This window comes from Heloderma suspectum, chromosome 2 (assembly GCF_057233095.1).
Source record: "Heloderma suspectum isolate Gila_16-S chromosome 2, 16-S_ref, whole genome shotgun sequence".
Lineage (NCBI taxonomy): Eukaryota > Metazoa > Chordata > Lepidosauria > Squamata > Helodermatidae > Heloderma > Heloderma suspectum.
In genome coordinates this window covers 1,940,460-1,961,542 of record NC_139459.1, presented here as the reverse complement: position 1 = coordinate 1,961,542, position 21,083 = coordinate 1,940,460, and the positions used below count along the sequence as shown (strand labels likewise).

General features: G+C 47.6%; 1 protein-coding gene and 1 long non-coding RNA gene across 2 annotated transcripts in view; both read left to right on the top strand.

Moving 5' to 3' along the window:
* LOC146351847 (uncharacterized) overlaps window positions 1-21,083 on the top strand; it is a 1,244,848-nt gene that overhangs the window by 787,581 nt on the left and 436,184 nt on the right. The window lies entirely within an intron of this gene.
* LOC146351852 (protein unc-13 homolog B-like) overlaps window positions 1-21,083 on the top strand; it is a 133,309-nt gene that overhangs the window by 20,376 nt on the left and 91,850 nt on the right. The window contains exon 3 of the mRNA XM_084832762.1: window positions 2,499-2,545. Coding sequence (XP_084688888.1) covers window positions 2,499-2,545 — 47 coding nt within the window. The remainder of the gene's footprint in view (window positions 1-2,498; window positions 2,546-21,083) is intronic.

Here is a 21,083-nt window from a genome sequence, read left to right as displayed (position 1 = left end):
ACTTGGTTTCTAATGTTACCATGTCTGTTCAAACTTTATTGGGGGGTTTTAAGCCCTTATGAAAAGGACAACACAGACTTATTTTCTAGATAGAGTTCTGAACTGCACTTATGCCTACTTTCTAGGAAACTTTCCCTAATATTTACCAAGATTGACCTTCTAATAGCTTCACACCCCTGCTGTTTTGTCCTGTGCTCAGTGAAGAAATGGAACAGTAGTTTTCACTCCGAGTTATTTGAATGATGCCGTCATATTTCTCTCTCCTTAACCACATAACCTAGTTCATCCTCGTAGCTCTCCTCTGTTGCTTTCCAGTTAGTATTGAACTGGGTGTTAGTATGCTAGTATTGAACTGGGCTCCCAAAACTGAATGGAGGACTCCAGGTGTGGTCTATCTTGTGCTGAGCAGAGCAAATCTGTCTTTCCACACTTTTGGAATTCAAGCCACTAAAGTAGCATTGGTCTCTTGAGGCAAACCTCTTTGGCTCATGTTCAGTTTTGAAGTGCTTCTTCCTAGCTTCCTGTTCTGCCGTTATTACACTTACGCATTTGGTAGGTTTTCTCTTGAACGTCACTGGGATTATTCAAGCTTACTGTTGAAACGCCCCTAGCCGCCCTCGCCTTGAGTTCGTTTCTTCAGTTCTGTGTGATCTATCTGTGCCTTTCCTTTCTGTTGACGTCATCTTTGCTTCTGTAATATTCTACCGCCCGTTGGATGCTCGGGCAGCCGTATCTCCAAATTCCCAGGGGGCCTAGGGAACTGAGACACCTGCTGCTTGCCCTGTAGTAGGAAAGTGCCAAGAACACCTGTCTCCCCTTTTTCCATCCTGCATGAACTGCTGTTTCTGTAAAGACCTCGGACACTTAACTACCCTGTTAGTTAATGGAGGAGGAGCCTTCACTTTTACAGTTGGCAGGAACTTAACGTTCAGCTATCTAGGCGGCAAAGAACAAGGCAGCACTTGACCAGACATGGCTCCTGCTTTTCACTCTGCTCAGTATGCTGGTTCTTGTTCCATTGTCCTGGCAAGTCCTGTTCAAGTAGGGCAATGGACCTTAGACTAGCGATTTCCTATGGAATCTGATCTTTCATTGGCTGAAATATTCAGTTACCTCTCAAAGCTCGTTCTGGTGGCTTCCTGCACTGACTTGACACTGGAGTAACACAGTTGGTTACAATCCTCTTGTGCGTATCGCCAGCCAGCCATCTGGTTCCCTTCTGCACGCTTGGGAGCACTGAACAGACACACTCTCTCCTGGAACCGGGTGCGACTGCCTGCGCAAGTCTTTCATCTCCCAGGTGTCATCTCTTGTCATGTCTCGGCAAGTGTGGCTGCTCTTCAGGAATGTGTCTTCACGCCTCTTTGCTCTTCAGTCTCTCTGGGATAAGTTCCAAGAAGCCATCTTCTCCAATGCTTCTTCCAGATGTGGTGATGCATGTGCAAGAAATGGCTGGGGCAGAAGCCATTTGGCATCCTGCAGAAGCTTTACCCTGTGCTGCCTCCAGCATGCATGTTTTACAGGTTTTAAAGGGGCTGAATGGAAGGCTGGATCTCTATAATTTTAACCTTGCATCTTATTTACAGTGTTTGTGATGTGAAAACCCCAATATTTGGAAACATTCTCACAAACATTGTTGTTTATTCAGCCTGTTGCTTCCGACTCTTCGTGACTTCATGGACCAGCCCACGCCAGAGCTTCCTGTCGGCCATTGCCACCCCCAGCTCCCCCGAGGTCGAGTCCGTCACCTCCAGAATATCATCCATCCATCTTGCCCTTGGTCGGCCCCTCTTCCTTTTGCCTTCCACTTTCCCTAGCATCAGCATCTTCTCCAGGGTCTCTGTCTTCTCATGATGTGGCCAAAGTACTTCAGTTTTGCCTTTAATATCCTTCCCTCAAGTGAGCAGTCTGGCTTGATTTCCTGGAGGATGGACTGGTTTGATCTCCTTGCAGTCCAAGGCACTCTCAGAATTTTCCTCCAGCACCACAGTTCAAAAGCATCTATCTTCCTTCGCTCAGTCTTCCTTATGGTCCAGCTGTCGCACCATAGGTTACTACGCGGAATACCATTGCTTTAACTATGCAGACCTTTGTTGTCAGTGTGACAACTCACAAACATTAGGGCCTCAGAAATTCAAATAAAACACTCAGGAGCTGTTCTTCACAGGCTGAGTTTTGAAGAAAATAAAAAGGTTGAGGGTTCTCTCTCTCTCTCTCTCTCTCTCTCTCTCTCTCTCTCTCACTCACACACACATACACACACACACACACACACACACAAGTTGCACTGAACAGGGTCTCTTCGGGCCCCTCTCCTGTGTGTGCATGAGCCAATGTTTTCCATGACCTGCCTGGCCTCATTGCAGTCTTCAAAGATGGAGTGCCTGTGGGGATATCTTTGCATGTAATATCCTCCCTAAATCTGAACTCTGCAGACGGCTTCAACTTTGCCCAGGAAAACTAATTCCAATTCCTTTCTTTCTTTTCCATCATTTAAGGAGCAGGATGATGGCGATCCATCAAAGTCACCGTGGTTCAAAGGAGGGTAAGTGGCCTGGCTAAATATTCACAGATGTCTGTCTGTCTGTCTGTCTGTCTGTCTCTCTGGTGATGGGAATAAGGGGAGGAAGAACGTAGCAAAAAGTTACGCCAAAGTCATAGCTGCCAAGGCAAAGTGGTGGCACCTTAAGTGGGATGTTTCACAGATTCTCAGCACTAGTATTGGATATGCTGGCAAACAGCAATTTTATATGTTATAAAGATGAGATATAAGGAGAATTCAGCCACGCAACCGGCCATAAGTCCACCGGCACAGAGAGAGCTCTGAGCCAATCCCATGCTGTGGGCAGCTTCTCAGGCATACCACTGCTGCTCCTGCCCGTGCTGTTGCAGGCAGCCCATCCCTGCTGTAGGTTTACAGTGGTACAGTGAGACCTGGAGCAACCATGTGGGGAAGGTCCCCACACACTGCAGTCTCCAGGCAGCCAGATTCCAAGTAGCCCCCACTCTGCCACTTGTCGTTTGCATCCATCCCCAGGTTTCCACAAGCCAGAGCACTGGAGCAGAACAGCTGCAGACAAGCTGCCCAAAGCTGGCTCAGTGCCTCTTTTAGTGTCTGAATACAGATGTGAGTATGGTTGAGGGAGATCTGCTTACCTGTGCATTGCACTACACTTCTGGAGGTTTTGAAGGAGGCGAGTGTATACCCCATTTCCACCTTGAGGGGTACATTTGTCACATCCTCCATGTTAGCGCATGGGTTCAGATTATTCATGGGAACTCTAACGTGGCCATCCAGGCTGGCCTCTTCTGCCCTCCGATCCTGATTTCAAGCCTTCTGCCTCCAAGCCTCTGGGTGAGCCTCAAGCCCTGAAATCAGCCACCTGCAGCTGCAAGCTTAGCATAGGACTTGCCATGCCTCCATAGTCTGAGCGGCAACTGCAGCTGGTCTCCTGAGTGCCTTTGAGGGCCTGCAGAGGCTCTCTGAGCCGTGCAGCTGGCACATTGTGGCACTGGGATCCCCAGCAGCAGCGGTAGGAACGTGGCTGTTTGCTTCTGTGTGGTCAAGCCACATGATCTATTAAACATGCAGAGTGCAGATGAGCCTTTCTTTTTTACTCACAGGTAAGTGTGCAGGCCCCTATCTGGATCAGGAGCACTACACATGGGTAGGGCGAGGTTAACACCCATAGACCCCATCACAGCAGCCTGTTCCTCAAAATCCACCTACAGCCCCCATGTGAAAGCAACATAATTTTTAGAAAACTTGTGGCTGAAGGGGAAGGCTTAAACCTCCCCTACCCACATATGGGGGCCCCATCCAAATCAGGGCTCCACATGCTTACTTGTGAGTAAAAGAGGGGGGGCAGCTGCATGCTACATATTTAATACATTGAGTAATTTGACCCTTAAGCTGCACAAAAGCAGTTGTGTTTTTTTAACTGATCCCAAGGAGACAATTGTGGCCAGTGGCCAGGCCTCGAATGTCAGAGTGTTCTTTCTCATTTCTTCCCTCTCTATACCAGTGGGACAGTCTCCTGTTGGGAGTGACTCAGGGTCTAGCTAATATGCCATCCTGTTATTTTCTGGGCTCAGGGGCTCACTTCTTCTCAGCCCGTGGTCCCGTGTTAGCGAAGAGAGGGGAGCAGCTCTGGCGTGCTTCACCTATGACAGTCCTCCTGCACAGATGATCACTTCCATGTAGGAAAAACCTGCAAAACGTGATATGTGTGCATGACAAAAATGCGGAGAGGGTGCATGCTTTCTCCTCCATAGAAGCGGTTCCTGTTTAGGAAAATGTTGACGTGCGGAGTGACCCTTTGAGCTAGGTGAGGCTGCTTCTTTTTCGATGTCCATCGGCAGAATTGACGGAATTACGGCCAGGTGTCCGTCCGCCTTGCCTGTGATGAGCCCAGCTTGTGTCCGTCCCTGAAGGGCTTCTTGGAAAGGTGGCCGCACCCTCCATGTGTTAGCTCGGCCCCAACAGCGTTACTTCCATGTGGCCAGCCGGAGGGGCCGCTGCCTCTACGCTCCTCCGAGCAGCTGCCAGCCTCAGAGTTCTGAGTGCACTTGAAGCCAGGGGGGCCTCCACGCAGTGGCTGCACTCGGTGCTTTCCCATGAGGAACTGGAGGGTTTGCCAGGAGAAAGACGGGAAGGCACGCTTGTACATGCTGTTTGGTCTTAAATGTGTTAATATATTTGATTGGAGCCGTCTGGCTTTGGTCCGCAACATCTGCATTCTCTGCTCTCCTGGTGCTTGTGTGCAGTTGCAGCCAGGGTGGGGGCCGTGTTGGTAGCTCTGTCCTGGATCAGCCGCGTGCACCTGACTGACTCTCTTCATATAATGCAGGTTCCTGAACAATGAATTGGGAAAACTAATCAAACATGAAATTGAACTGGAGAGGCGCTGATTTTTACAGCTCTTTGTTGTTTAGGCCTCTTTTCCAAGGTTGGCCGTGCCAAGGCGTGTCCCTTGCCACACCTGTGGGCCTGCTCTGCTGCCTAGCAACCCCCCTGCCCTCCAAGGGAGCCTGGGTTGTTGCTCCCGAGGCTGGCAAGGAGCTGGCAGTTGGCAGCCATAGGAGCCGTTGATCTTTTTTAGTGCGAGCAACGCCTTCTTTTCTGTCTTTAAGGAGCGACTTGCAGAGTGCGCATGCTCAGGATGTCTAGCTGACTTGAAAGAAGAGCAGAAAACGTATCCCAGAATATTTCACTTTATCCAAGCCAGCTTTATGTAGGGAAAAACTCACTGCCCCTTTCCTTACTTGATGGAATTATTACCAGCCTTAGTCTGTGGCAGGTAGTTTTCTAGCCTTGGCCCAGGATATGTATTGTTGCCGAGGGCAGTGGCATTGAGAGAGCATGATGGGGCAGTGATGCCTGAAGGGAGGGCAGGGCTGGAAATAGAGGGAGAGGGTGTCTGAGGATCGGGGACAAGTCTTCACGCCTGCTGCGGCCCCATGCTGCTCCTTTCCTCCACCAAGAGAGGCCTCCTTCCTTTCATTGATGACAGAAAGGGAGCCTTGGGGGAGTGGAGACTAGAACTCAGAAAGGCTGCTACTTTGGTTTGTGCACAGCTCTCCATTGTGCCCCCCCACCCCGTGCAGAAAGAGAGCAAGGGAGAATGTGTCTGTATCTGGCACTTCTCTTTCAGAAACACCTAAGGCCAAGAGCTCCTGAAATTCTCATAGTGACGTTCCCTACATCAGGAGGCAAATGGCTTCAGCCTGGCCAGTTGGATGAGGTGGAGAAATAGTCACAGCACACCTTCTCTTTCCCCCTCCTTTTCGATGAAAAATTATTGTGTGGGGCAACTGGAAGAAGCAGCAGGAAGGAAAGGGCCAAGGCAGGACAGCTGGAGCAGGGGGGAAATTGAGCAGGTTGTAGAAAGCTGGTGGGGGTGTTACCCATAAGGGAAAGCCGGGGCAGGGGGCAATGAATAAAGCCATCAGTGGGGGTGGCTCCAAGGGAGTGGGCTGTGTTGAGTAGTGGAAACAGGCTGGTCCAGATGTTCAGGGGAGGGGTGGGGAGCGGTGTGTCCTGCATCCCATCTCCAGGAGGCTGTCTGGCCTGCATCTGTGGCACTCTTTCCACGCCGCCTTTTTGGAGTGATAATTATCCCTGCAGTTCTCATTGCACACAAGCCAATTATCCCCATCCGCTCATCTCTAGCTTTGCTGCTCACGTTTTTCCTAATGTCTGTGCACATCAATGTGACAAGGCGTTATTAAAGCCGACAAGCATTCTCGTGAGGGCAATAGGCTTCCAGCACAGTGCAGATAACACACTCCCCGGAGTTATTCAGTGTGAAATATATGTAACTTACTACAACAATATTTAAAGTTTCAGTGACAGCTTCACTCCATAATCTTGTTCACCTGAAGCACAACAGGGAGGCTGCAGAGATGTATTCCAGCACAGAGAATTTTATTTTTTATTTTTTTATTTTCATTTCTATACCACCCAATACCCAAAGCTCTCAGAGAGGTTCACAAAAATTAAAACCAAAAAGTACACAGTAAAACAATACAAAAATATCAAAGCATTAAAACCACAATATAACAGTTCAACCAGAATAAAACCTAGCAGCAATGCAGAGATTTAAAATACAGATTTAAAACAGCAAAGCTAAAAGACTAGAAAGCTAAAATGCTAAAATGCCTGGGAGAATATAAAGGTCTTCACCTGGTGCCAGAAGGAATACAACATAGGTGCCAGGCAAACCTCACTAGGGAGCTCATTCCACAGCTGGGGTGCCATAGCAGAAAAGGCCCTCTTCCTAGTAGCCACCCGCCTCACTTCCTTTGGCAGGGGCTCCCGGAGAAGGACCGCTGAGGATGATCTTAAGGTTCAGGTGGGCACATATGGGAGGAGGCGATCCTTCAGATAACCTGGCCGTTAAGGGCTTTGAATGTTAATACCAGCACTTTGAATCAGGCCTGGAAATGGACTGGCAGCCAGTGCAGCTGGAAAAGTACTGGCGTAACATAATCTCATTGGCCAGTCTCTGTTAACAATCTTGCTGCCATATTTTGGACTAGCTGAAGTTTCCAGACCGTTTTCAAAGGCAGCCCCACGTAGAACACATTGCAGTAATCCAGACGAGAAGTTATCAGAGCACGGATGACTGGAGCTAGGCTATCTCTGTCCAGATAAGGGTGTAGTTGGTATACCAGCCTAATCTTCCCATTCTTGCTGCCAGAATTTCTGCATCACTGCAGAAGTGGGTTTTCTGCATCACTGCAGAAGTGGGTTTCCGCAAGGATCTGAGTTGGGACCGGTGCTTTTCAACCTGTTCATAAATGATCTGGAGTTAGGAATGAGCAGTGAGGTGGCCAGGTCTGATGGCAACACCAAATTATTCAGGGTGGTTAAAACAAAAAGAGATAGCGAAGGATCTCTTCAGACTAGAGGAATGGGCATTAAAATGGCAAATGCGGTTCAGTGTAAGCAAGTGTAAAGTGATGCACGTTGGGGCGAAACAATCCCAACTTCACGTATAGTCGGATGGGGTCTAAACTGGCAGCGACTGACCAGGAAAGGCATCCTGGGCTCATGGTGGGTAGCTTAAAGAAAACACTGAAGAAAACAGTGTGTGGCAGCTGGGGATAAGGCAAATTACATGCTAGGGGTTATTGGGGAGTGGGGGCGGGACCCCCCTCCAGCATTATCCTGTCCTTATAAAAATTAGTTGGGCCGCACTTGGAATATTGTGTACTCTCAAGGGGGTGAAGCAAGACCCCTAAGATTTGTGGCTTTCTTAGTGAAAAGGAAGGCAACTGGGCTGGAGCAACAAAGCAGAGGTGTATCAAGTTATGCCTGATGGGGAGAAGGCGAGTAGGGGTCCTTCTCTCTCTCTCATAAGACTGGAGCCCAACGGGGTTATCCAGGGAAAATGAATGTTGGGGGATTCAGGACAGATTAAAAGGAAGTCCTTCGCATCGTGGATAGTTAAACAATTTTTGTGAACCGCCCAGAGAGCTTTGGCTTTTGGGCGGTATAGAAATGAAATAAATAAATAAATAAATAAAAATTAAACCGTGGGATTCGCCATCACAGGATGTAGCGATGGCCACCCACTGAGATGGCGTTAAAAGGGGAGTAGACAGATTCGTGAGGGGGGTGAGGCCATCCATGGCAACTGGTCCTGAGGGCTGCATGAAGCAGCGTGCTTCGGGGCACCGGTTGCTTGGGAGCAACTTGCAGGCTTCTCATTGTAGCCCCTGGCTGGCCACCGGGGGAACAGTCCACTGGAGTAGATGGGCATGTGGTCTAATCCAGCATGGCTCCACTTCCCCGATAAGTGGAGCCCCTCCAAATGCTGGATGTTTTGCTGAGCCCTGATATCCTGTCTGTGAGCAGGCCTATCGTCATTTGGCTCCAGGGCCGGTCAATGTGCCTGCAAATATGGGGAAGGCTGGCTGGCATACGTAAAGCATGGGGGTGCAGGATCTTCATCTTTTAAGTATTTATTTAACACATTTTTATGCCATCCATCCTGTTTGGATTTCAGGATGGTATACAATCAAAAGTGTATGAGATAACATGCAATAATAAAATAGCAAAGACAATATTTCAGAGCAGAGTTAACAATGACAGCAATTTAGAATGTAAATAAAATGTTTTTGCCTGACACTGAGAGATTATTTATTTCTGCATTTCTATACCACCCAATAGCCAACGCTCTCTGGGCAGTTTACAATGATTAAAAACATTAAAAATACAGTATACAGAGATTAAAAACCATTTACATAAAAAACACATGAACAGACAATATACATAAAAGAAACATATATCTAAAACAACTTCAAACAAACAATCTGAAAAACAATCAATCATAACCATAAGACATTCCAGGATCAATTAAAACTTATCATATACTGCCAAATGCCTGGGAGAAGGGAAAGGTCTTAACCTGGTGCTGAAAAGATAACAATGTTGACTCCAGGCAGGCCTCATCGGGGAGATCATTCCATAATTTGGGGGCCACCACCAAGAAGGCTCTCTCCCTCATCTGTAACTGTAAATAAATAACTATAAATACTTTCCCCACCTTCTCGTAGTAAACAACTAAGTTTTCCAGGGACCCCCCCCCAAAAAAAAACAGTTATGAAGGTAGAAAGCCAGAAGTGGGGAGGGGGCAATCCAGTGTATTGCACTGAGTGCCACACATGAATGACTATCTACCTGCTGGATGGAAATCATGGGGGTGTGCTCGGTGTAATGAGCTCCTGGCTCTCAGGGAACAAGTGCATTCCCTTGAGGCCCAGGTTGCTGACCTGGAGAAGCTTAAGAGAGGCAGAGAGGCTGATGAATGAGACCTTCAGTGTCCACTAGCTGTGTCCCACTCCCAGGGTGATGGCTCCTCTGCTGTCATGGAGAACGCAGGTCTCGGGGAAGGAGGGCGTCATTCTGAGGAAGTGGGAAGATGAGCAAATATCCTCTGGTGCCGAGGATGTGCCTCTGGGTGGAGGGGGCCTTGTGGTAGTGGGAGATTTGATCACTGGACACACAGACAGCTGGGTTTGTGATGGGCATGTGGACTGCACAGTGAATTGCCTGCCTGGTGCGAAAGTTGCGGATATCATGCGCCGTCTAGATAGCCTGGTAGGTAGAGCTGGGGTGGAGTCAGTGGTCATGGTCCATGTTGGTACCACCGATGTGGGGAAATGTAGTCGTAAGGTCCTAGAAGCCAAATTTAGGTTGCTAGGTAGGAGGTTGAAATCCAGGACCACCAAAGTGGCTGTCTCCGAAATGCAACCTGTGCTATGCTCAGGGCCAGCCACACAGGCAAAGCTGAGGAGTCTCAGTGCGTGGATGAGATAGTGGTGCTGGGAGGAGGAGTTCAGATTTGTTAGGCACTAGGAAAGTTTTGGCACAAGCCGGGCCTGTACCAGAGGGACGGGCTCCACTTGAACCAAAATGGAACCAGACTGCTGGCGCTAAACATAAAACAGGTAGCAGAGCAGCTTTTAAACTCAACCCTGGGGGAAAGCTGACAGGAGCTGGGAAGCATCCGGTTCGGGTTCAGTCATCCCAAAGGGATGAAGATGAAAATGTTTTTCATTGCCCAAATATAGAAGGGGAGGAAACAGGCCAGGAGCACATGGTAGAACGTAATAGCCAATCAAAGGGGCCAGTGTCCCATAGCAAAGGGGAAGGATACACCTAAAAGGGGTAGGCTCTTCCACAGATGCTCTGTGGATGACAATACCAGGCTCCAAAACTAGTTTAGTGCTAGGAACATGCTATCATCCCCCAGAGTGACCTTGAGATGGAAAACAAAATCAGGGAGGCCTCCAAACAAGGAAGTGTTGTAATGATGGGCGACATCAATTACCCCCACATGGATTGGACAAATGCATGTTCCAGCCATGAGAAAGCGGTTAAATTTCTAGATGCCATAAATGATTGTGCCCCAGAGGAGAGGCGACCTTGGATTTAATCCTAAGTGGTGTCGCCCAGGACCTAGTACAAGATGTAAATGTTGTTGAACCAATTGGAAACAGGGATCACAGTGCTATCAGATTTTATATATATCTAAGTAGAAAATTGCCCAGGAAGTCCAACACAGTTACATTTTACTTCTCTAAAATGAGGGAACTGGTGAAACGGAAGCTGAAAGGGGGAGTTAAAATGATTAAATCCCTTCAAAATGCTTGGAGATTACTCAAAACCACAATAATAGAAGCCTGGCTAAAATGTATACCACAGGTTAGGAAAGGAAGCACTAAGTCCAAGTTGTCGCTGGCATGTTTAGCAAGTAGTGTCAAGGATGCCATTAGCTCAAAGAGGGCTTCCTTCAGGAAATGGAAGTCTTGCCCAAGTGAGGAAAACAAAAGGGAGCACAAGCTTGCACAAAGGTGATGCAAACAGACAGTGAGAGATGCAAAAAGGCATTTTGAAGAGCATATTATTACCAACATTGAGGCCAACAATAAAGAATTCTTTAAATATATCAGAAGCAGGAAACCAGCTAGGGAGGCAGTTGGACCATTGGATGACAATGGAGTTAAAGGAGTACTGAAGAAGAACAAGGGGATTGCAGAGAAACTGAATGAATTATTTTCATCCATCTACACTGCAGAAGATATAGGACAGATAACTGTGCCTAAACTGATGTTTTCAGGAAGGGAGTCTGAGGAACTGAGGCAAATAGTGAAGTTCTCAACCTTATTGATAAATTGGAAGCAAAAAAATCACCAGGCCCAGCTGGTATCCATCCTAGAGTTCTCAAAGAACTCAAATATGAAATCGAGAGCATCTGGGTTGAAATAAATGGAGAAAAGAATAAAAGGAACCTGGTGGTCGGAGTCTACTACCGGCCACCCAATCAAGGAGAAGACAAGGATGAAACGTTTGAAAAGCAAATAGCCAATGTTTTAAGGAAGCATGATGTAGTAGTAATGGGGGACTTCAATTTCCCCGACATTTGTTGGGAGACAAATTCTGCAAAACATGGCCCCTCCAGGACATTCCTGACTTGTGTGGCGGATAACTTCCTCCTACAGAAAGTAGAGGAAGGAACTAGAGGATCGGCTATCCTTGACTTGATCCTAACCAACAGAGATGACTTAGTGGATAAAGTAGCAGTTACAGGAACTCTGGGGGAAAGCGACCATGTTGTACTTGAGTTCTTGGTTCTAAGGGAAGCAAAAGCCGAGTGTAGTCAAACGCGTACCCTGGATTTTAGGAAAGCTGATTTTAATAAACTCAGAACAATGATCAGTAAGGTCCCATGGCAAGCGATGCTAGCGAGAAAAGGAGTCCAAGATGGGTGGGAGCTTTTAAAAAAGGAAATTCTCAAGGCACAATCACAAGCAATTCCAACAAGAAGAAAAGGTGGAAGACAACAGAAGAAGCCAATGTGGCTTCACAAAAAGCTTAGAGATGACCTGAAAACAAAAAAGGACACATATAGGAAGTGGAAAGAAGGCCAAGTAACAAAGGAAGAGTACAGGCAGATAGCACAGAATTGCAGGGATGGCATCAGGAAGGCTAAAGCTGAGAATGAGCTGAGGTTAGCAAGGGATGCTAAAAACAACAAAAAGGCTTTCTTCAGCTACGTGCATAGTAAAAGGCAGAGGAAAGAAATGGTTGTTCAGCTATTAAATAAGGATGGCAAAACAATAACAGATGACAAAGAAAAGGCAGAGGTGCTCAATTGCTACTTTGGCTCAGTCTTCTTCCAAAAGAGGGTCTATGACCCCCCTGGCAAAGGCGAAGTACAGGCTGAAGGGGCAGGATTGCAGCTTGAGATCGACAGGCGTATGGTCGAGGAACACCTCATTACTTTGAATGAGTTCAAATCTCCAGGGCCAGATGAACTGCATCCTAGAGTCATAAAGGAACTGGCAGAAGAACTCTCAGAACCGCTGTCTATTCTCTTTGAGAAATCATGGAGGACGGGGGAAGTGCCAGATGACTGGAGGAGGGCTAACGTTGTCCCTATCTTCAAAAAGGGCAAAAAGGAGGAACATGGGAACTACAGACCAGTCAGTCTGACATCAATCCCTGGGAAAATTCTGGAGCAGATCATAAAGCAATCCATCTGGAAGCACCTTGACAACAATGCCGTGATGACTCGAAGCCAACATGGATTTGTCAAGAACAAGTCCTGCCAGACGAATCTGATCTCATTTTTTGATCAAGTAACCTCCCTTGTAGACCGTGGGAATGCTGTACACATCATATACCTCGACTTCAGCAAAGCTTTCGACAAAGTGCCCCATGATCTCCTGATGAGCAAACGAGCTCAAAGTGGGCTAGATGAAACAACGATCCGGTGGATCCACAGTTGGCTACAGAATCGGACTCAAAGAGTGCTTATCAATGGGACCTTCTCCAACTGGGGAGAGGTAACGCGTGGAGTACCGCAGGGCTCAGTCCTGGGCCCAGTGCTCTTCAACATTTTTATTAATGACTTGGAGGAGGAGGTTCAGGGAATGCTCATCAAATTTGCAGATGACACAAAATTGGGAGGGATAGCTAATACTTTGGAAGACAGAAACAAAATTCAAAGTGATCTGGATAGACTGGAGCGCTGGCAGAAAACAACAGAATGACATTTAATAGGGACAAATGCCAAGTTCTGCACCTCAGAAAAAGAAACCAAATGCACAGTTACAAGATGGGGGATACGTGGCTCAATCACACTACAAGCGAGAAGGATCTTGGAATTGTTGTCGATCACAAGCTGAATATGAGCCGACAATGTGATGTGGCTGCAAAAAAGGCCAATGCTATTTTGGGCTGCATTCATAGAAGCATCGCTTCCAAATCCTGGGAAGTACTAGTTCCCCTCTACTCAGCACTGGTTAGGCCTCATCTGGAGTACTGTGTCCAGTTCTGGGCACCACACTTGAAGAAGGATGCAGACAAGCTGGAGAGGGTTCGGAGGAGGGCAACAAAGATGATCAGGGGACTGGAAACAAAGCCCTATGAAGAGAGACTGAAAGAACTGGGCATGTTTAGCCTTGAGAAGACTGAGGGGAGATATGATAGCGCTCTTCAAGTACTTGGAAGGTTGTCACAGAGAGGAAGGCCAGGATCTCTTCTTGATCATCCCAGAGTGCAGGACATGGAATAATGGGCTCAAGTTACAGGAAACCAGATTCCGGCTGAACATCAGGAAAAACTTCCTGACTGTCAGAGCAATACGACAATGCAACCAATTACCTGGGGAGGTGGTAGGCTCTCCCACCCTGGAGGCATTCAAGACAAGACTGGACAGCCACCTGTCAGGGATGCTCTGACTTGGATTCCTGCATTGAGCAGGGGGTTGGACTCGATGGCTGTGTAGGCCCCTTCCAACCCTACTATTCTATGATTCTATGATTCTATGCTGATCTTCTAACCAAACTATGCAACATGTCCCTAAGATCAGCCTCTATACCAGAGGACTGGAAGATGGCCAATGTAACACAGATTTCAAAAAGGGATCCAGGGGGGATCCAGGAAATTACATCCCGGTTAGCTTAACGTCTGTTCTGGATAAATTGGTAGAAGGCATTATTAAAGATAATGTCTTCAAATTAGTAAGCATATAGAAGGATAAGCCCTGAAAAAGAATCAATACGGCTTCCACAAAGGTAAGTCCTGTCTCACTAACCTTTAGTTCTTCGAGAAGGGTCAAGTAAACATGTAGGCAGGGGTGATCCAGTAGACATTGTTTCCTTGGACTTCCAAAAGGCTTTTGATAAAGTCTCTCACCAAAGACTCCCAAGCAAACTCAGCAGTCATGGAATAAGAGGAGAGGCCCTCTTATGGGTCAGTAACTGGTTAAAGAGCAGAAAGCAGAGAGGAGGAATAAATTGTAAATTCTCCCAATGGAGGGAAGTAAATAGTGGGGTCCCACAGGGATCTGTACTAGGACCAATGCTTTGCAACCTGTTCATAAATGATCTGGAATTAGGAGTGAGCAGTGAAGTGGCCAAGTTTGCGGATGACACCAAATTATTTAGGGTGGTTAAAACAAAAAGGGATTGGGAAGAACTCCAAAAGGATCTCTCCAAACTGGGAGAATGGGCATCTAAATGGCAGATGTGGTTCAGTGTAAGGAAGTGTAAAGTGATGCACATTGGGGCAAAAAATCCCATCTTCAAGTATAATTTGATGAGATCTGAGCTAGCGGTGACCAACCAGGAAAGAGATCTTGGGGTCGTGGTGGACAGCTCAATGAAGATGTCAGCCCAGTGTGCAGCTGCTGTAAAAAAGGCAAATTCCATGTTAGGCATAATTAGAAAAGGGATTGAGATTAAAACTGCCAACATCATACTGCCCCTATGGTGTGACCACACTTGGAATACTGTGTCCAGTTCTGGTCACCACACCTAAAAAAATATATTGTAGAGCTGGAAAAGGTGCAGAAAGGGAATACTAAAATGATGAAGGGGCTGGAGCATCTCCCCTGTGAGAGAACAGCTGGGATTGTTTAGCTTGGAAGAAAGGAGGGTAAGAGAAGACGTGATAGAGGTGTACAAACTCATGCATGGTGTGGAGAATGTGGATAGGGAGACATTTTTCTCCCTCTCTCAAAATACTAGAACCCAGGGTCATCCTATGAAGCTGATTGGTGGGAGATTCAGGGAGATTCAGGACAGATAAAGGGAAGAACTTCTTCACACAGCACATACTTAAACTATGGAGTTCGCTACCACAGGAAGTAGTGATGGCCACCAGTTTGGATGTCTTTAAAAGGGAGTTAGACAAATTCCTGGAGGAAAGGCTATCAGTGGCTACTAGTCTTGATGCCTCTATGCTACCTCCAATACCAGAGGCAGTGAGCCTATGCACACCAGTTGCTGGGGAACATGGGTGGGAGGGTGCTGTTGCGCTCATGCCCTGCTTGTGGGTTCCCGGTCGACAGCTGGTTGGCCACTGTGTGATCAGAATGCTGGACTTAGATGGACCCTTGGTCTGATCCAGCAGGCCTCTCCTCATGTTCTTATGTTCTCACTGCTACCTTCTGAGCTTCCCTTGGTGTAGTCCCTGTTCAAACGGCTAGCAAGCTGTCACATTCCCTTGGTCCCTACCTTCCTCATGCGCACCCACAAGAAGGGAGGCTTCAGTCTCATGCCTTTAATTCACTATCAACAGGTTCATTACAGATGCAAATCCCCAAAGAATCATAGAATCATAGAATCATAGAATAGTAGGGTTGGAAGGGGCCTACAAGGCCATCGAGTCCAACCCCCTGCTCAATGCAGGAATCCAAGTCAGAGCATCCCTGACAAATGGCTGTCCAGCCTCGTCTTGAAGGCCTCCAGTGTGGGAGAGCCCACCACCTCCCCAGGTAATTGGTTCCATTGCCGTATTGCTCTGACACTCAGGAAGTTTTTCCTGATGTTCAGTCGGAATCTGGCTTCCTGTAACTTGAGCCCATTATTCCGTGTCCTGCACTCTGGGATGATCGAGAAGAGATCCTGGCCTTCTTCTCTGTGACAACCTTTCAAGTACTTGAAGAGCGCTATCATATCTCCCCTCAGTCTTCTCTTCTCAAGGCTAAACATGCCCAGTTCTTTCAGTCTCTCTTCATAGGGCTTTGTTTCCAGTCCCCTGATCATCTTTGTTGCCCTCCTTTGAACCCTCTCCAGCTTGTCTGCATCCTTCTTAAAGTGTGGTGCCCAGAACTGGACACAGTACTCCAGATGAGGCCTAACCAGTGCTGAGTAGAGGGGAACTAGTACTTCCCGGGATTTGGAAGCGATGCTTCTATGAATGCAGCCCAAAATAGCATTTGCCTTTTTTGCAGCCACATCACATTGTTGGCTCATATTCAGCTTGTGATCGACGACAATTCCAAGATCCTTCTCGCTCGTAGTGTGGTTGAGCCACGTATCCCCCATCTTGTAACTGTGCATTTGGTTTCTTTTTCCTAGGTGCAGAACTTGGCATTTGTCCCTATTAAATGCCATTCTGTTGTTTTCTGCCCAGCACTCCAGTCTATCCAGATCACTTTGAATTTTGTTTCTGTCTTCCAAAGTATTAGCTATCCCTCCCAATTTTGTGTCATCTGCAAATTTGATCAGCATTCCCTGCACCTCCTCCTCCAAGTCATTAATAAAAATATTGAAGAGCACTGGGCCCAGGACTGAGCCCTGCGGTACCCCACTCGTTACCTCTCCCCAGCTTGAGAAGGTCCCATTGATAAGCACTCTTTGGGTCCGATTCTGTAGCCAACTGTGGATCCACATGATCGTTGTTTCATCTAGCCCACTTCGAGCTAGTTTGCTCATCAGGATATCATGGGGCACTTTGTCGAAAGCTTTGCTGAAGTCGAGGTATATGATGTCTACAGCATTCCCACGGTCTACAAGGGAGGTGACTTGATCAAAAAATGAGATCAGATTTGTCTGGCAGGACTTGTTTTTGACAAATCCATGTTGGCTTCGAGTAATCACTGCATTGTTGTCAAGGTGCTTCCAGATGGATTGCTTTATGATCTGCTCCAGAATTTTCCCAGGGATTGATGTCAGACTGACTGGTCTGTAGTTCCCAGGTTCCTCCTTTTTACCCTTTTTGAAGATAGGGACAACGTTAGCCCTCCTCCAGTCATCTGGCACTTCCCCGGTCCTCCATGATTTCTCAAAGAGAATAGACAGCGGTTCTGAGAGCTCTTCTGCCAGTTCCTTTATGACTCTAGGATGCAGTTCATCTGGCCCTGGAGATTTGAACTCATTCAAAGTAATGAGGTGTTCCTTGACCATATGCCTGTCGATCTCAAGCTGCAATCCTGCCCCTTCAGCCTGTACTTCGCCTTTGCCAGGGGGGTCATAGACCCTCTTTTGGGAGAAGACTGAGCCAAAGTAGGAATTGAGCACCTCTGCCTTTTCTTTGTCCTCTGTTATCATTTTGCCATCCTTATTTAATAGCTGAACAACCATTTCTTTCCTCTGCCTTTTACTATGCACGTAGCTGAAGAAAGCCTTTTTGTTGTTTTTAGCATCCCTCGCTAACCTCACCTCGTTCTCCGCTTTAGCCTTCCTGACGCCATCCCTGCAATTCTGTGCTACCTGCCTGTACTCTTCCTTTGTTACTTGGCCTTCTTTCCACTTCCTATATGTGTCCTTTTTTGTTTTCAGGTCATCCCTAAGCTTTTTGTGAAGCCACATTGGCTTCTTCTGTTGTCTTCCACCTTTTCTTCTTGTTGGAATTGTTTGTGATTGTGCCTTGAGAATTTCCTTTTTTAAAAGTTCCCACCCATCTTGGACTCCTTTTCTCGCTAGCATTGCTTGCCATGGGACCTTACTGATCATTGTTCTGAGTTTATTAAAATCAGCTTTCCTAAAATCCAGGGTACGCGTTTGAGTACACTCGGCTTTTGCTTCCCTTAGAACCAAGAACTCAAGTACAACATGGTCGCTTTCCCCCAGAGTTCCTGTAACTGCTACTTTATCCACTAAGTCATCTCTGTTGGTTAGGATCAAGTCAAGGATAGCCGATCCTCTAGTTCCTTCCTCTACTTTCTGTAGGAGGAAGTTATCCGCCACACAAGTCAGGAATTTCCTGGAGGGGCCATGTTTTGCAGAATTTGTCTCCCAACAAATATCGGGGAAATTGAAGTCCCCCATTACTACTACATCATGCTTCCTTAAAACATTGGCTATTTGATTTTCAAAAGTTTCAAAAGACTCTCAGGCTACAAAGGAATAGCAGCAGGGAATCCAAATGGGAGCTACAATGTTGCTAGCAGTTTGAACAGGGACTTGCTGGCTAGAAGGGAGGGAGGGAAACTCCTCCCATCCAGCGATGCTCCCCTACATCGACCTTCATGCATCGCCAACTGGGTCAACCGTCTGAGCTCCACCTCTAACTTTTCCCTCTTCGCTCTGCGCCGCAGTCTAACATCCTTCAGGTCACTCCCCGCGCTCTCCTCCTCCTCCTGAATTCTCACCGGGGGCGGGGGGGCATTCAGGCCCAGCCATCTGGGTGCTAGCAACCTGAGAAGCACGCCTATCCATATCTGAACTGGCTGGAGAAGATGCCACCCCCAGTTCTTGCTGTTCCCTTTCTGAATCTGAACTGCTAACACTCCATACGCTCAGAATCAATTCTGACACATCCAGTCAGAAGAACCACCCACCAATAGCATATCAGTCTTGTCTGGATTGAGTTTCAGTTTGTTAACCCTCATCCAGTCCATTGTCGCAGCCAGGCACTGATTTAGCACATGCATAGCCTCACCTGAAGAAGATGAAAAGGAGAAATAGAGCTGCCTGCCATCAGCATACTGATGACAACACTCCCCAAAACTCCAGATGACCGCACTCAATGGTTTCATGTAGATGTTAAATAGCATGGTGTATTGGCCCCAGGAGCGTAGCCAAGTCACCTGTAGTGTTAGAGGGGCCTAGAGATCCATAATGCTTGCTTAAGTTCATTATTGGTGCAATTCCCATGCTAGTAGGCCTCTGAGCATGTTGAGATGAGTCAGAAGGCCGACATCAAAATGTGCCTGGGAAGCAAAGTTTGTTTATCTTAGTTAGGTAGCTGTGCTGAGAACCAAACACTCCTAGTCTATGCTGGGAATGAACGCTAGGGGTGCTTGCTGCTGTTATGCTGCCTTATTGCTAACATGTATTGTATAAAACCCATTGTACCCCATAGCTCTGGGTTCAGAGAAGCTGTCTGATCCAACCATTGGGTACACCTGTGTGCTGTGAGTTACTCAATAAAGTACTCCTTGTAAGTAAACCTATGGATCTGATTTATCACTATCTTGGCACCTCTAAATTAAGAGGTCGACGCCCACAGCCGGGTCAATACACATGGGGGACAGAATTGACCCCTTTGGAACCCCATAATGGAGAATCCATGGGGCCGAGCAATATTCCCCAAGTACCACCTTCTGGAATCAGCCATCCAATAGGAGTGAAACCACTGCAATGCAGTGCCTCCCACTCCCAGCTCAGACAGTCATCCCAGAAGGATACCATGGTCAATGGTATCGAAAGCCACTGAGAGGTCAAGGCGAATCAACAAGGTCACACTCCCCCGTCTCCCTCCCGACATGGGTCATCATACAGGGCAACCAAGGCTGTTTCCATGCCAAAACCTGGCCTGAACCCCAACTGCAATAGATCTAGATAATTGGACCCATCCAAGAGTGTCTGGAGCTGGTTGGCAACCACCCACTCAAGAACCTTGCTCAAGAAAGGAACATTTGCCACTGGCCTAAAATTACTAAGATTTTCTGGGTCCAGGGAGGGCTTCTTTAGGAGTGGTCTCACCACCGCCTCTTTGAGGTGGCCTGGGAACACTCCTTCTTGCAAGGAGGCATTAATCATCGCCCTGGCCCAGCCAGCTGTTTCTTCCCTGCCAGTGTTTTTTTTTTTGGGGGGGGCATGTAGGTGCCAGGCGAGCCTCTTTAAGGAGGGTGTCCCCTCTCTGGAGCACCACTGCAGAGAAAGCCCTCTCCCTGGTGGCTGATAAGACACCTCTGATGAACGAGGGTTCTGGGAAGAGCCTCAGCAGATCTCAACACATAGCAGCTTTGTCCCGGAAGTAGTCCAGATGGCAGACTGCAGATGAGAGTGTAGTGGCTGGCCTAAGACCACCAAGGTGAGCTTCATGGCTGAGGTGAGGTCTGGCTTGATCTAGGGACTTCCAGCCTTGTAGCACATGTTCTCAACCACTATACCACCTGACATGTACCTCCCACATATTGAAGCCTTCGTGGGTTCTTTCATCGTTCGATCTGTTGGCTGCTGATGGAATCGGACATTGATTTATTCTGAGCTTGATCTGCTAGAAGCAAACCATTTCAAGGCCCAAACGTGTCTTAAGATCTTCATCCCAAAGTAGTGAAGAGCTCCAGCATTACAGAAGCTGGCAAGGCGAGTCGTGCTGCTGTCAAGGGCTCCTTGGAGGCCTCTCTCAGTCTAATCCAGTAGCCAAGTCCAGACACAGACAAAGGGATTCCTTTCAAAGCTTTATTCTTCTTTTACAACTTAACAACTCTACCGTTTGCAACTAGATCTGAGCAGCACAGTACCTATGCCCTAAGTTGGAACAGTTGGTCCCCGTTTGAAAGGGAATTACTGGCAGACCCCTGAACTTAAGGACTAGGGAGAGTCCCTCCCCTTTTCCCTTGGATCCTCTGGGCGCAGCCGTTGTTTGCGCGCCAACCGGGCACTACGCCTCCTTTCTGCGCCCTCCATTTGGCGCCGCTCTCTGCGTTGGCGTCGCGCGTCCATCAAGTCTGCTTCCCGCGCTCTGTCACTCCCTGGACTGCTATCTAAGCTAGGAATGCTGGTGGGAGGAATCTCCGTCAGCTGTTGGCCCTGGGAAAGAGGAGCGTGCTCCTCTCCCAGGAGCAACTGCTCTTCCTCAGAATCAGAACTACTCTGGGATTCTATGGGCTCAGTGTCCACCCTGACAGCTGCCTCCTCATGGGCCCACCTGATGAAGTGGGGCTTTACTCATCTTATTTACTGAATTTCTTAATCACCCGTCTGGCCAGTCACCCGGCCACTCTGGGCGATGTACAGCAATACAATTTTAAAACAATAAAATTCTACTTTAAAACATCATATTTCTAAAAATACCCTAACCCACCCCAAATGCCTGCCTGAACAAACAT